The following is a 13,646-nucleotide window of genomic DNA, read 5'->3' as shown; positions in this document are numbered from 1 at the left end:
ATTTACTTTCACAATTGACCTTTCCCATACTAGATACTAGCAGCATTTTTAGCAAGACCTGGAGATTTTAACTTCTTAGGACTTTTTAAAAGCCAGGGGCCAATTAGATGCTTTCTCTAGAGATAAGTAAACAAGGCTTCTGGCTAAGCGTGCAAACATCAGAGATAATTTTGGAAGGGTTTTTTTGGTTTTTTGTTTCCAAAATCCTTAGTCATTTCCTTGTTTCAAGAGAAGTTTTCTTTCTGAAGGAATTCTTTAAAATTACTCTATTTAATCACAGAGATGAGAGAGATTTGATGGAGTTTTTAACAGATATTCCTGTGAAGGAATTATGGTGATTTGTTCCTTAATACTGTAAGTCTCAACAGATTGAACAGCTGTTTACATCCTCTGTCACTGACATTGCATTCATTTGGCACTGCACCTAAGTGTGGTAGAACTTCAGTTTCCATCTGAGCTCCTTTATGTTCTGTAAGGCAGGCTGTCAGTAGTGCTGGTGTAGTCCTGGTGTTCTGTGCCTAGCATAATTGGTACTGAAGTTTTTGGTATTCTGTTTCCAGATTAAGTGGGGGCCTTTTTGTTATCAGGATCATTGCATTTCCTCTCTTCTCCAATCCCCTTGTGTCCCTCCCTTCCTCAGACGTTATATACCAAGAATAGGAAGTAGAATGAAAATTTGGTATTCAGCAGGCAGCAAAAAGAGAAGGATGCTTTTATGTTCATCAGAAAAGGATTTGTTGTGGAGCCAAGTCACTGACCTTTTCTTCTCATCTAACATGGGATTTTCAGGCAGAACTGTGCTCTGCTTCACAGTGACCTTGCCTGTTATGAGGAAATTTGCAGATGTCCTAGGAGCACACACAGGACTCACTTGAGCCCTGGAATGTTGGTCTAGGTCCCTTATGATTAATCCACCTTTCACTGGTGGGTCTAGGTCTCACACTGCGGACTCTGTGAGCTTTTTTTAGGTTGTTGCTTCCTACTGAAGCCTCTACACAGTATTCCACAGTTGTGAAGTTCACGGAGGACTAAATAAGATGCTTCTTTGTCCAACTGTAACCATGGTTTACATTTAGGTGTTGAGTGCAGTCTAGGGCTGTGCTCATTGTGGAGGTCAGAGAGGAAGGCTGTGCTTAAACCAAGCTCTTCCTCCACCTCTTCCCTAAAACCCTGCAGACAAGCATAACCCAAGTGCCCTGCTGCTAAAGCTATTAACAGCAACTCAGAGATGCCAAGGCAAGTCAAGGGGAAGGGGAGACTGGGGAGCAAAGAAGGGTAAGAAGGTGCTGCAGGCGCCCTGGTATTTTAAGTGCTCTTGCCCACAAAGGATCCATTAGGTTCCCAAACAGCTACTCAGAAACATTTTGTCTGAGATGGCAGCATGGCTTTCTGAGCCTTATGAGGCTCAGAAGGGGCATATATTCTGCTGCATTGGTCTTTGAGGCTTAATGCATGCATTACATTATTTGTCAGTTGTGATACCCTGTAGGGCTTTGTGGTTATAGGTTCATCAAGAAAGGCCTATTTTATTTAGCAATCAGCATTTAAATTGCTCATAAACCTCTGTATCTGTAGCTCCTGCAGCAAGCATCTCTATGAAGAAGGCTTAAGATGTCATAATATTTGAAAGAGAAAAATATGCTTTTTTTGCTAGGACCTGTAATTTAGGTAGAAAAATAATTGGGTAGGAAGCATCTCTTATCTTTTGATGAATATGATATGAAAGACAGTTACAGCTTTTCAAACCTGGCTAAAACTATGAATTATCCTAGAATATTTATGTGGATCTAATTTAGGCACCTGTCAGACAGAAATATTTTAGATTCTTTATATTGTCTTGCAGAGATACTGTGGCTGTTTCCAAAGACCTTTTTTTATTGCATGAAATGAGGGAAACTTGTATAGCACGGTAAATACTGTGGAGACCTTAGAACTAAATAATTGGTTCCATGAAGAAGTTATTTATGATGGAGGGAAGGATAAATTTGGATGGGCTTTAAGCATTCTTACAGCATCCTTGAGAGAGGCATATCAGAATCTCTAGGAGGTCTGTTACTTCAAATGCTGGCATACCTTTCAGGCTACTGTAAGAACTATTCTTTGTCATTTCAGAAGCACTGGGGGTATTAGTGTGAAAATTTCATTTCGTCTTCTTTTTCATTAAAGACCATATTCAAAAATCCTTCCTACCTAGCCTGATTCTCAGCCTGGGGGCTTTACCATTCTGCCTAGTGTCTGTTTTCTTGCTTTGATGCTCACTCACTGTATTTTGGATGAGTTTGATATGGTTTGCTTGAGCTGAGCTGCTCCATCTGATGGTAAAAACAAGAACAGGCCTTCTCTCAGGCAGTGAGGATTTATTTGAAAAACTGTGATCCAGGGGAAGCATTTAATGCTGTAAGTGTAAGCTGTGTGCTGCCTTAATCCAGGAGACTGACTAATGATGTTCTGTCCCCTTTGTACTCAAATGTAGAGTAGATAAGGCTAGGTAAAGGTGAAGGATGGATCCTGTATGGGAGAATGCCTATATATTATAACACATGCAAGGAATCTTCTTTGAAATATTTAAGCTGTCTGAGGTACAAATTTCCTGTGCTATTGAAAATAGTATGAGATACGACCATCCAAACATGAACTGGTTACTTTCAGTCTGCACTCTTGCAGAAGTGAGGCCATGGGGTACCAACAAAAACAGGCCAATTGCTCTAATTCATGCTCTGAAACTCTGAGAAGTCTCCTTGTTCTATTTGGTTTTCATAGTCTCTATCAAAAAATGCAAATTCTAAGCTGTTCCTATATTTTTTGTCCTTCATTAGTATTAAATATGTACACTTAACATAGCACAAAGTGGTCTGTACTGACCATTGTTTTGCTTTTTCTTCCTTTCAGACACCCTGGCTCTGGAATACCAGGCAGTGCTGGAGCGGGTATCCATATCAGGTAAAAGTTACAGTGCTGTCTAAGAACAAGCACAACACTTCTGCAGAGCTCTGGTTTTGTAATGGTGGAGCTTTGTGCCAGTATGTTTGTGTGAATGGGCTACTCAGCATTTCAGAACGTTGCTAGATTCTCATCTTGCTTGAGTTCAAGATGGGAAAGATGGACATAGCTGTCATACCTGAATTTCACACATTAAATTCCAAAAGCTCCAAGAAGAGTTTGCAGTTTAAGGAATTTGACTTAGGGTGTAAGTATACATGTGTGTGTGTATATATATGTATATATACATACCCTATATGTCTAGGGTATTTTTTTCCTTCTGTAAGAGCAGGGAAGGGGGGAAAAAAGCAATTGCCTGACTGGAAAGTGTGAATAAGAGTATTTTCCCAAAGACACATGAATCCCTGTGACAGTCAACAGCCCTTGACAGAACAGAGACTGAGCAGAACTGTGTTTGGATGCTACTGTTCTTGAAGTTTGTGTCTCTGTTGGAAATAGTTCAGTAGAGACAGTTCAGCAGAAATCTTGATCCAAGAAATATTGAGGGAATTTGGTCATGTAGCCTCAGAAGAAATAATGACTTAAATTCTACCCAGAGACTGGAAGGTGAACTAAGAAACATTAGGGAAGCAGCAGCAGAAATTGAATGGGGGAAGTGCTGAAAGTTTATCCCTCAGAAACTTCAGGTACAGTTGTTTCTTAGATTGATGTAGCTACAGTCACTGGTGCCTCTCAGCCCCATTTCCTACTTTTTTTGTGTTATTACATGCAAGAAGAGTTTGACTGAAAACAAAAGACCCTGAAGCTTACTGATTGAAGAACATATCTTTACCAGACTTACCAGAAGAACAAAGTCATTTAAAAGTCGGTTACAGCTTTTAGAGTGTGGGAGGTAAAATTACTATATCTAATATTGTTCTAGTTGTGGTGAGGGTCCAACATAAATCAAATTGTCAAATTAAAGTCATTATGAAAATCACTGTCTTGAAGATAAAAGTATCTGCTAGGTGCTAATCAGGGCTAAGTACTGGGGTTTCAGTTTTTGCTGTTGGTTTTTTCCACAACTAGATAAAAATTTCAAATCTTTTATTTGCTACAACTCCTTTGTAAATTACTGAACAATGCACTGCAGAAATCCAGCTGGACTTTACTGTAGACACAGTCAAATGGATCATTTGAGTGATGACACAGCCATAATCACAGGTTAACCTATTGAGGTTAGGTCTATGGAGAGCTGGAACCTAACATTTGAACTAAGTTAAACACACTATTGATCCAAGAAGGAATCTGTGACATCTTTAGAATTGTCCTACACTATCACTATGTATGGCTTTAGAAATACAAATGCTGTTGTTAATAAAGCAGCTGAAAAATCTTCATTTTTTACTAGAAGTTTTCCCCAGAGAGTTCCCTTGCAATAATGATGCAGTTCATTGCAAGCTCTTATTTTCTTTCCCTCTTTAATTATACATAATCAAAAGTCTGTTGGCAGTCTCTCTGACTCAGAAAAGAGTTATATTGGCCCAAGAGATGGCTTTAAAGGATGGATTTTGAGTTACACGTTTTTCGTAAAGCATAAGCATATGTCTATGTTAAATTAACACCCATAGCATATTTCCTGGGAATCCAAGGACTGGCTTTCAGCTGCAAGGAACTTGCCTGCAAAAGGGAAGGGGAATAAAAGGTGCAACTGAAATACCTCTTGCCAATGGAAACAGCTCATACCCTCCTTGGCTGCACAGTTGTGCCAGTGCAAGGGGCTCTAGAGATGATTTATCTAATCCCTTGGGAGATGCCCTCAGGAGCTTCTCCTTTGCCAGTGTCCCTGTCTGTGCTGCCATGGAGGTGTGACTATCATGGAGGCACATTTAAATTAGAGTAGCTCCTAGGACTGGCTCTCTTAGGCTGAGGGTCAAAGTGTTTATGTGTGCTAACAGTTACCTTCTTTGAAGTTACCCCAGGTTGGTTTTGGTTGTGGATTTTTTAAATTTCTTTAATTTTTAAACAACTTTGTAACCATGTTGTATAACAGACAAGATGCTTGCATAAATTTATTTTACTTTCTTCTTTCCTAATGTTAATATGTCCCCAGAAAATGGTTAAATTCTTCAAAAATGGGCATTTCTATTATAAAGAGCTCTGCTCAAAGCCCACATTTTCATAATTATCAGATGAGATTATATACTAGCATTACTTTTTTTTCTAGTCTACTCTAGTATTGTTTTTTTGCTATGCTTTAAACCCACATCATTGATATACAGCAAGATCTTTCAAGTAAACTTTCAAAACAGACTTAGAAATACTCAGAATTTAGTTTGCTCTGGGTTCCAAATGTACAACATCATAATTTTTGGTATTACAGTATTGTCAGGGCTAAAACATTAGAAGAGAGTATGTTGGGAAGCTTTATTTTTCCAGAGCCATCAGAGTTTGAAAGGGGCAACCATCATCTTTCTTTATATAGGATGCTTATGCATAATTCAATAATCCCCTGCAATTAAACATGTTTCCTATAGATCACAGCTGCCTGTAATGTCAGTTATACTCTATTAACATTTTCTCATCTCCATCTTTCAGCCCCTGATTCCTGACCTGCATTACTACTACATAGTTGAATTGTCTTTCTACTGGTCCCTAATGTTTTCTCAATTCATTGACGTCAAAAGAAAGGTAAGAACAACGAGACTAAAAACACAGAGAGCTTTAAGCTTTAGCATATAATTCTTTACTTGAGGAATAGCTGCATTACATGTGCAGTGAACTGGAAATACAGTTCTTTCCAGTGTTCAACTCTTGCAGATACTCATCACTGAGAAACTGTGATTGTCTTACTCTGCTCCTTGTTGCTGTAATGTGAGGTTTTCCTGCACATGGAAAGAAGAGCCTGGAGAAAATATTGAAGGGCAAATAGCAGAAGCCAAAAGAACCTTCTGCTTTCATGCAGTGACTTGAATGGAATTGAACAGGTAGTATCTGGTAGATGTGCTGCTTCTTCTAAGAGTTAAACAATGAAAGACCAAGAAAAGGGCAAGACTGCCTCATAAATTCACAGTATCACTTTGTGAGGTAAGATCTATGAGGGCTTTCAGATTTTTCTACAAAAGGACAACAAAAACATTTAATATTAAGAAGTTATGTTATATTTAATTTTTACCCTTCCAGTCATGTAGCTGAGCATTGCTATTAGAGAGTTGTTAATGAAAAAAACCAAGACTCTATCCAAATAGAAATATTTTTCCAGAAATAGTTGCAACCTGTTCCATATTCCAAGTTCTCTCCTCCGAGGAGAGTTCTAGTCCATAGCAGAACAAGCAGCACAACTCTGTAATAACAGTCCATTGAGCTATTCTTGCAGGGGCTTTAACGTTTCAAAATTGATTTTTTTAAACATTTGAAAGGATTTTATAATATCTTGATGTGTTTCCTTCAGCTGTCATTTAAATAAATGATTATAGGCTATGCTAATGGAAAAATTCCTCTTTATTAGAATTGTAGCAGGAGCATAACTCTGAAAAGAGTAAATGAAGGATGCATTATGACCTGAATAAACTCATCGGTCACTTAGAACCACAGTGTATTCCTGGGAGTCCTATGTCAGAGCTACCTATATAGAAACACACTCCTCTATTTCGATTTCCAGATTATTCCAGATGTAGAAATCTCAAGAAAACATCCACAAAATTTAAATCCAAATTGGAGGATAAATTGTAAATAAAACAACCAATTTATGATGAATACATATAAATCCCCTGCTTGCATTGTCTGTATATGCTAAACATTCTGTTAATCATGAGCTTGAAATGAGTACAACAGTTTCACAAACTGAGATAGAGACAATGCTTAAGGGAGCTGTATGATAATGGAGATGAATTTAAATCAAGGGAAATATTAACTAATATGTTACACTGCAGGGGCCAAGTCTGTTTCTTAGTTCTATAGAAATTACTTGTACTTGTTATCAGAAAAACCTTGGGGCAACCTGCTGTGGAAATAGGATGGGACCTGGAGGTGGGGAAGTGAATTGCTAGCAGCCTATTGACACCCCAGCCACAGCTCCTGTCCCAAGCACCAGCTCTGTCTGAGAATGTGCAGTGTCCAGCAGAGAGCAGGAGCACATCTGCAGTGCAATGATAGCAAGTCAAAAGCCTTTCATTATCAGCAGCCAGCAGGGAACAGGGGAGATGCCATATTTATAAATGACCTATTAAACCACTCACTGGTTTGGACTGTGGAGACAGCTCTTTTTGTAGTGTAAGCAGAATTGATAACGAGAAAGATCCGATTGGAGAAATGCAGCTGTAACCTGGTGTCACACAGTAAAACTGTTTGGAGTGCAAGCTGCCAAGGAAACCCACTGAGCTGAAAAATGTTACTACTAGAGACTTACAATAGCTGGCAAAAAGGAGTACAAGCTTGACAGAGACACCAGTTCTTGCAACACCATAGTAGTTCTCTTTTAAAAGAAGGCTGAGTTAAAAAAAATGTGAAGGCCTTGTAATGCACCCCATATGCAATGTGTGGAATGGTGCCCACATGAAATAGGGATCTGTTCAACAGGAAGCAGGAAACTTGCCAGCTAATATCAGATGTTATTGTAATATTTCACAATTGACTTGTATGGAGCAGATTAACAGTTCTCAACCTGAGTAAGCCACTGATGTTTTCATGTTACAGTGAAAGGAATATTTTTATCTAAATCTTGGTTATCATTTTAGATACTTTAAATTCAGCAGCAGTGGCTGTGTTGTATTCTGGGACAGTCAGAAGTGCCCAGGCAGTTTTGAGCACTGCAGGAATTCAGCCAAGTGGTTTTTTTCATGTAGTTGGGTTTGTGTGAAGGAGAGGTGCAGTGTGTCCTTGCTGGAAGCAGCAGCCCTCAGCACTGGCCTAACTCCAGAACTGGTCTTTTATCTACTGTAGTTCAAGAGAAGTGTACTTACTGTTTCCCATCTCCATTTTATTCTTCTCTGATAGCAAACTGATGACTCCAAAAATTACTTCCAGGGTTGTTTTTTGGTTTTGGTTTGTTTTTGGGTTTTTTTGACTTTCAAATACTTGTTTATCTTTATTTAAGTGTTACAAATTCCACCAGATTGTCTTTGCCTGACTGGAGGTGTGAGCAAACTAGGTTGCTGCACAAACTTACTATTGGCATTAAGTCAGTGAACTGTGTGTATCAACTTCTACAGTTTTATAATGGCATGCTTTTAGCTTCAGAAATAACTACTATTTTGCCATAATGATTTTCTCCCTTAAGGGTGTTCATTTCAAAAGTATGAATTGTTGTTTTATCATCTTTTTCCAGCTTCCCATGCTCCTGTTTTGTAAAATACTGAAAAAATAATTAGAAAAATTAAAAACTGAAGTTTGTCAGTTTCAAAAGCACCTGATGAACCTTAAAAGCAGTGAGGCTTATTTACATGCTTTCTGGATACCTGATGTATTGTTTAATAGAAAAATATTTGGCAGGGACATTTAAAGGAATGTATTAAACTTCTATTCAGAGTTTTAACAGGTTTGTAGAAGGACTAGGAGACCTTTCCGTGTATTCACACCTTTTATTTCCAAGCATTTGGCAATTCCTAGAGCTTCTGTGTTTTGCTTTTTTTTTTTAATGACAGTTCACTTATTCCAAGAACAAAATGATCTGTAGCTGCTGATTTTCTTGAATACTGAAATTTGATTCTAGAAAATTTACACTATATTTTGCTAAATTTGGATACTAGATTTCTTTCTTCAAAGAGACTTTTCTTAGCAAAGAAAGACACACAGAATTGATTTCTTTTGTTTCAGTGGAAGCAGTTTAGATTGCATGTGTTTTGCAGACCTTTCCCTTTCCTTGTTGATCTGTAGTATAAGCCATGCAGTTGCTATTTTGCCCTTCAGTGGCACTAATGCTCCATGGCCCCTTGGCAGCTCAGTCAGTGAGTGTGACACGCTAAACAAATGTGGATGGCAGAGGCCTTAATTCCAGAGGGCTTGTCTACAAGTTGAGACCCATGGGGTTTCTCTGCTGTCTGCCCTGTGTTCTTCCCACTGATGGTGTCTAGAATAGGTTCCTTCTCCTATTCTTAACCACAGATTTTCTTAACCTAGGCACATGACATCTTCCAGCAGTTACAACTGGAGGCTATGAATCTTCTGTAAATAAACACATCTTTCACAAACATACATGTGATTTGAAATACATTAACAAAAAAAAAAAAAACAAAAAAACCCCACAAGAATTAAGAAGCCCATTCCTGTACAGCTGCTACTATATGTGGGTGAAAATGCTGGAGTAGGATGGGAACACAGGGAACACAGGTACCACTTGGTATCTATGTGTTCAATACCCTTGTGTATAACTAAAGTCTAACAGGTAGCATATTCAGAGCATAGTCTTAATTAATGACTCTTAAAAGTGTCACAAAGAGGAAAGAAACAATCCCAATAACAAATCAGTATTATTTATATAATTACTAATTTTTTTCATTAGTTTTCCGTAGGTCAGTCCGGCACCTCTGTTTCGGAGGTGGCAGAGTCAAGTAACTGTCTTTTTTAAGAAACATTACAGGAGTTCCCCTGACAGCATTTCTTTAAGAAGAGTCATGCAAAAATGCAGAAGACTGCTGCCCAAGAACATTAGGATTTCTTAGGAATAATCCATATTGTCAGGAATGCCTTGAAGAATATCCAAGAGGGACTAGAAATCTTGTATTTGTAGAACATGAATGTGTCAGCTGTGAAAATAGAGGAGATTTTCTACTTGACTTTTTGCCCCATTAGGACTGCCTATGTGGTAACATAATTGCTTTTGGAAGGGAAATTAAGAACAGTGCCATAGTGCCTGCAGGTGAAGGAGGTAAAGAGCAGTATGGCCACAGGGCAATAATAGTAGATTACCCTTGTAATCCCATGGAATAAGGTAGGTGCTTTGCTGGTTTTATTATTGTGATGTGGTGAAATGGTGTTTATGTGTGTATTTGTAGTTCCTGAAATGACTGAGATGCCATACCCTTGTTTTCCCTCAGGACACTCAGAAAGGGAAACAGCCTTTGATTGTCTTTTTCTTCTGTCTGTGTTGGAGGTACTGGCAGTGCCTACTGAGGAGCAGGAAGTAGGATCTTGTAGCACCTGACAGCACTGAACATAAGTGATAGGCTGGGAGCAGGCCCTGTCCCTGTGCAGTTAGTGAGACTGCCCAAGCTGCAGGTTTTTCCATGGACTGCAGGTGTACATTGCAGGGAAGGCAGGTGCTGGTACTGGGAGGCAGTGGCACTGCACATCCTTAAAACCAGTGGTGCCTGCTGCATTCCCAAAGAGAGCTGTGGGAACACAGTGCAAGTGTGTTCTCAGGACTGAGCAGACAGTGCAGTCAGGGGCTGGAGCTGCTGCTTTTCCAGAGCTGCCCCTCTGTTAATTGGAGCTCATGGCACTTTCCATAGGGCCCTCCTGCTCGGCACAGGTTCCTTCAGCTCCTTTGCAAACCAGATGCTGCCCCTCTAAAGGCACAGTTTTGGTTTTCTCTGTTGTAGGCCACTTAGATGAAGACTACCACAGCTCAACAGGACTGGCCAACAAAAGCTATCAGAAAGCCAAATTCCACCTCCCAATACACTTGGTGAGCAGGCTGCCTTAAGGAACTGCTCCTTTTGACTGCCTGGATCTCTCTCCTTTCTGACAGCTCTGCATGAGAGCCACTGAATCTGCTGGGAGCTGTGCTACAGATTTTACATCTAGTGCATAGAGAAACTTCCCAGTTAAATGTCGCCTGTGATCTTAAGGGTTTTAATATCACTTCTTCAAAGCTGTGCAGGTCATTCAGCAAATGCCAACAAGACTATTTTTGACTGATTCAGTGCCTTGCTGAGAAGAGTCTCATTAGGTCCTGTTCTCTCATTAATCAGTCTGGGAGCCTCGTCCAGGCAGGCAGGTTGTTCCCTCTGCTTTATCTGCCCCGTGGCAAGTATCTGTGAGGGTACTTCTGGGAGCACCTCCACTCCCAGATTTTTCAATAGTAACAGTTACTTTATGGCCAAATAACTGAGTTACTGGTGTGGAGACCAGCTAGCCTGCATCATTTGGGAGGCAGTGGGTTAGAACCAATTAGGAGGAGATGCTCCAGCTCACTTGAAGACTTTCCTGACCCTGTTACAGTGTGAAGACAAAACACCTTGATTAAAAACAAACAAATAAAAGTCTGGATCTGGGATTCTCCCAGTTGTTCTTGGCAGGTGCCTGCTGTCCTAGTGTACTAGTGCCTTCCTTTGTAGCTATTTTCTCTCTTCTGAATGCTGAATTATTTGGCACTTGGTTATGCATATTGTTATAATCGTATGTTACTTGATGCATAAAAACTACAGTGGAATTTGATTTGCATGTACATATGCCTTTTCAAAGTAGCTTCAACTGCAAATGTTTACTTTATTAGGTTAAATTATTTTGAACTGAGAAGTGTGGTCATTGCCTAGCTTTCAATAATGTTTTTGCATTTGGTTAACATATAATGATTTTTTTATTCAGTCTAAATGAAATATAGAGCAGGGTGTATAATACACTTATATAGTAGATATTTTTTATAACTTAAATATAATGCTGGATTTAAGAAACAACCATCCAATTTTGTATATGAGTACAGAATATCAGTGTTTGCTTCATTGTATTTTTTGGTTTTTATGTCTTTTCCTTGCTTCTGCTTCTCTAGGACTTTGGAATCATGTTTACACATCACATTGTAACAGTCACCCTGATTACCTTCTCATATGTGACCAATCTGACACGAGTGGGAACCTTGATCTTGTGTCTCCATGATGCAGCTGATATTGTCCTAGAGGTGAGATCATTCCTATGTCATCCTGTCTCTAGGCAGAACCTTTTTACTATGCAGAACAAGTGTTTCCTAAGCCATTTCAAGATGGTAATGGTGATTAATATAGTGTATTTCCTTGCCTAAATATCTTGCACTTGTAGCAGTGCATATTTCTGACTTCAGACTGGTTTCTCCTTCAATATGTTGCTTGTACAGAGCAGAGACTGGTAATGCATTGCATGCCAGCGAGGGTTACATACAGATTCTAAATACAGCATGGGAAAATCAAAAGCTAAAATTGCAAAATCTGGAAAGTGGTGAAAGTGGCTCACCTGGTTCTTAACCCCTGTGACGTGGTGTGTGGAGCAATGACACTGTCATTGCTGAAAGAATCAAGGTGTCACGGTGTGTTTCTGTTCTGCTTTGCTGGGCAGAGGGTGTTGGACAATTTAGTGGCTTATTTGGGCATGACCAGTGAGCTGACCTCTGACTTTCCAGGTTCCCATGCCTCTGGATCCCAGTACCAGCAGCTGTATTTGGAGAAGAAGGGATGATTGAAATTCTTTTAAGGCAAGATGGTCTGAACTTCCATAGTGGCAGCTTAGAGATGTTATCATCCTTTATCTGCATCAGTTATGGGTCATGCTGGAATTTGACTGTCTCTGAACTCTCCTCCAAAGTTAATAACTATTTTGTCTGAAATTATTTTTTATTCAAGTACCTGCAAGGATACCTGTTATGCAAGAAAATAGACTTACTGCGTGAGTCACCTATTGCAAAATCAAGATCCTGCCATTCTGATTCAGTAGTGCTGTAAATATGGTTTTGTTTTTTAATCTTTTTTGATCTAGAAAGCACATGGCTTCCTGAGATAGAAACCAAAAAAGAATATGGATTTTTTGGGATAAAAATAATCATATCTTTGCAAGTTTATTTTTCTGTTTTAGCGATGTGTATAGCTAGCTGTGACTTCACCTAAACTTCCGTCATTCCTCTTTTCTCACCACCAGAAAGAACTACTTAAAGATGTTTATTCTAGATCAGACCAGTGTCTGTGGAACTATAAAAACACTAGAGAGCAGCTGTACTAGACTAGCTAAAACTTTACCCTCTGGTTATTAACTGAGACAAAGAGGAATTGCTGGTGTTCTCACCAGTTGCAAACATTGATCAGATATGCTTCCTCATGAGGCACATACTTAAGTGGGCTTTCTAGTCAGGTCTTTCAGTCTGGTTTGACTGGAAATTCTGCTAGGGCAGTGGGTCACAGCACTGGTGCCATATGAGAAGAGATGGACTCTTGTAGAGTGCTGACATTACTGAGGGGAAGGTCAGTGCAGAGGAAGAAAACTATTGAACTGCAAAAGAAGTTGGTTAAATGGCTTGCGTTGATGGGTCAGTTGTGCACCTGACTTGTGTTACCTATTACATATTTGTAAAAATTAAAACCTTTTTCTGGAGGGCACTAGACTCTTTCCATCTACCATTTCATAATAGAGCACATCCACTGGAAAGCTGGAAAGCACCATTTTTTGTTATTCTTGTTGCAAAATGTAGTGTGCATTGGTGGGAATACTGGAGGTGATATTTTTTCCACTGATCTTAAGGTATCTGGAAGTATGGAAGAGCCATAGTAGGATTTTCAAGAATTTTTAATGCTGTGTTCCTCAGTTGTAGTCATGTTTTTTAAATTCAGAAGATTGTGTTCTATTGTCTTAGGTGGCCAAGTTCCATCCAACAACAACATATTCATTCCCCTTTTTTCTAGTCTTTCTTTATCACTATAATTTGTAGAATTATTGTAATTTGTTATTTGAGAACCAATGCCCCAATAGCTGTACTGTTTTTGAGAAATGGCATGATACTACTACAAGTTGCTATAGTAATATCAGCCTCATGCACTAAGAAACCAGTT

The 13,646-nt window shown here is 39.2% G+C and overlaps 1 protein-coding gene across 1 annotated transcript in view; it reads left to right on the top strand.

Annotated features, from left to right (window-relative positions):
• Positions 1–13,646, top strand: part of CERS6 (ceramide synthase 6) — a 94,265-nt gene that overhangs the window by 61,111 nt on the left and 19,508 nt on the right. Inside the window, exons 5-7 of the mRNA XM_066553321.1 lie at positions 2,890–2,940; positions 5,518–5,610; positions 11,627–11,755. Coding sequence (XP_066409418.1) covers positions 2,890–2,940; positions 5,518–5,610; positions 11,627–11,755 — 273 coding nt within the window. The remainder of the gene's footprint in view (positions 1–2,889; positions 2,941–5,517; positions 5,611–11,626; positions 11,756–13,646) is intronic.

Source organism: Molothrus aeneus, chromosome 7 (genome assembly GCF_037042795.1).
Source record: "Molothrus aeneus isolate 106 chromosome 7, BPBGC_Maene_1.0, whole genome shotgun sequence".
Classification (NCBI taxonomy): domain Eukaryota; kingdom Metazoa; phylum Chordata; class Aves; order Passeriformes; family Icteridae; genus Molothrus; species Molothrus aeneus.
The sequence above is the reverse complement of the archived record's forward strand: the minus strand, read 5'-3'. Positions and strand labels throughout refer to the sequence as shown.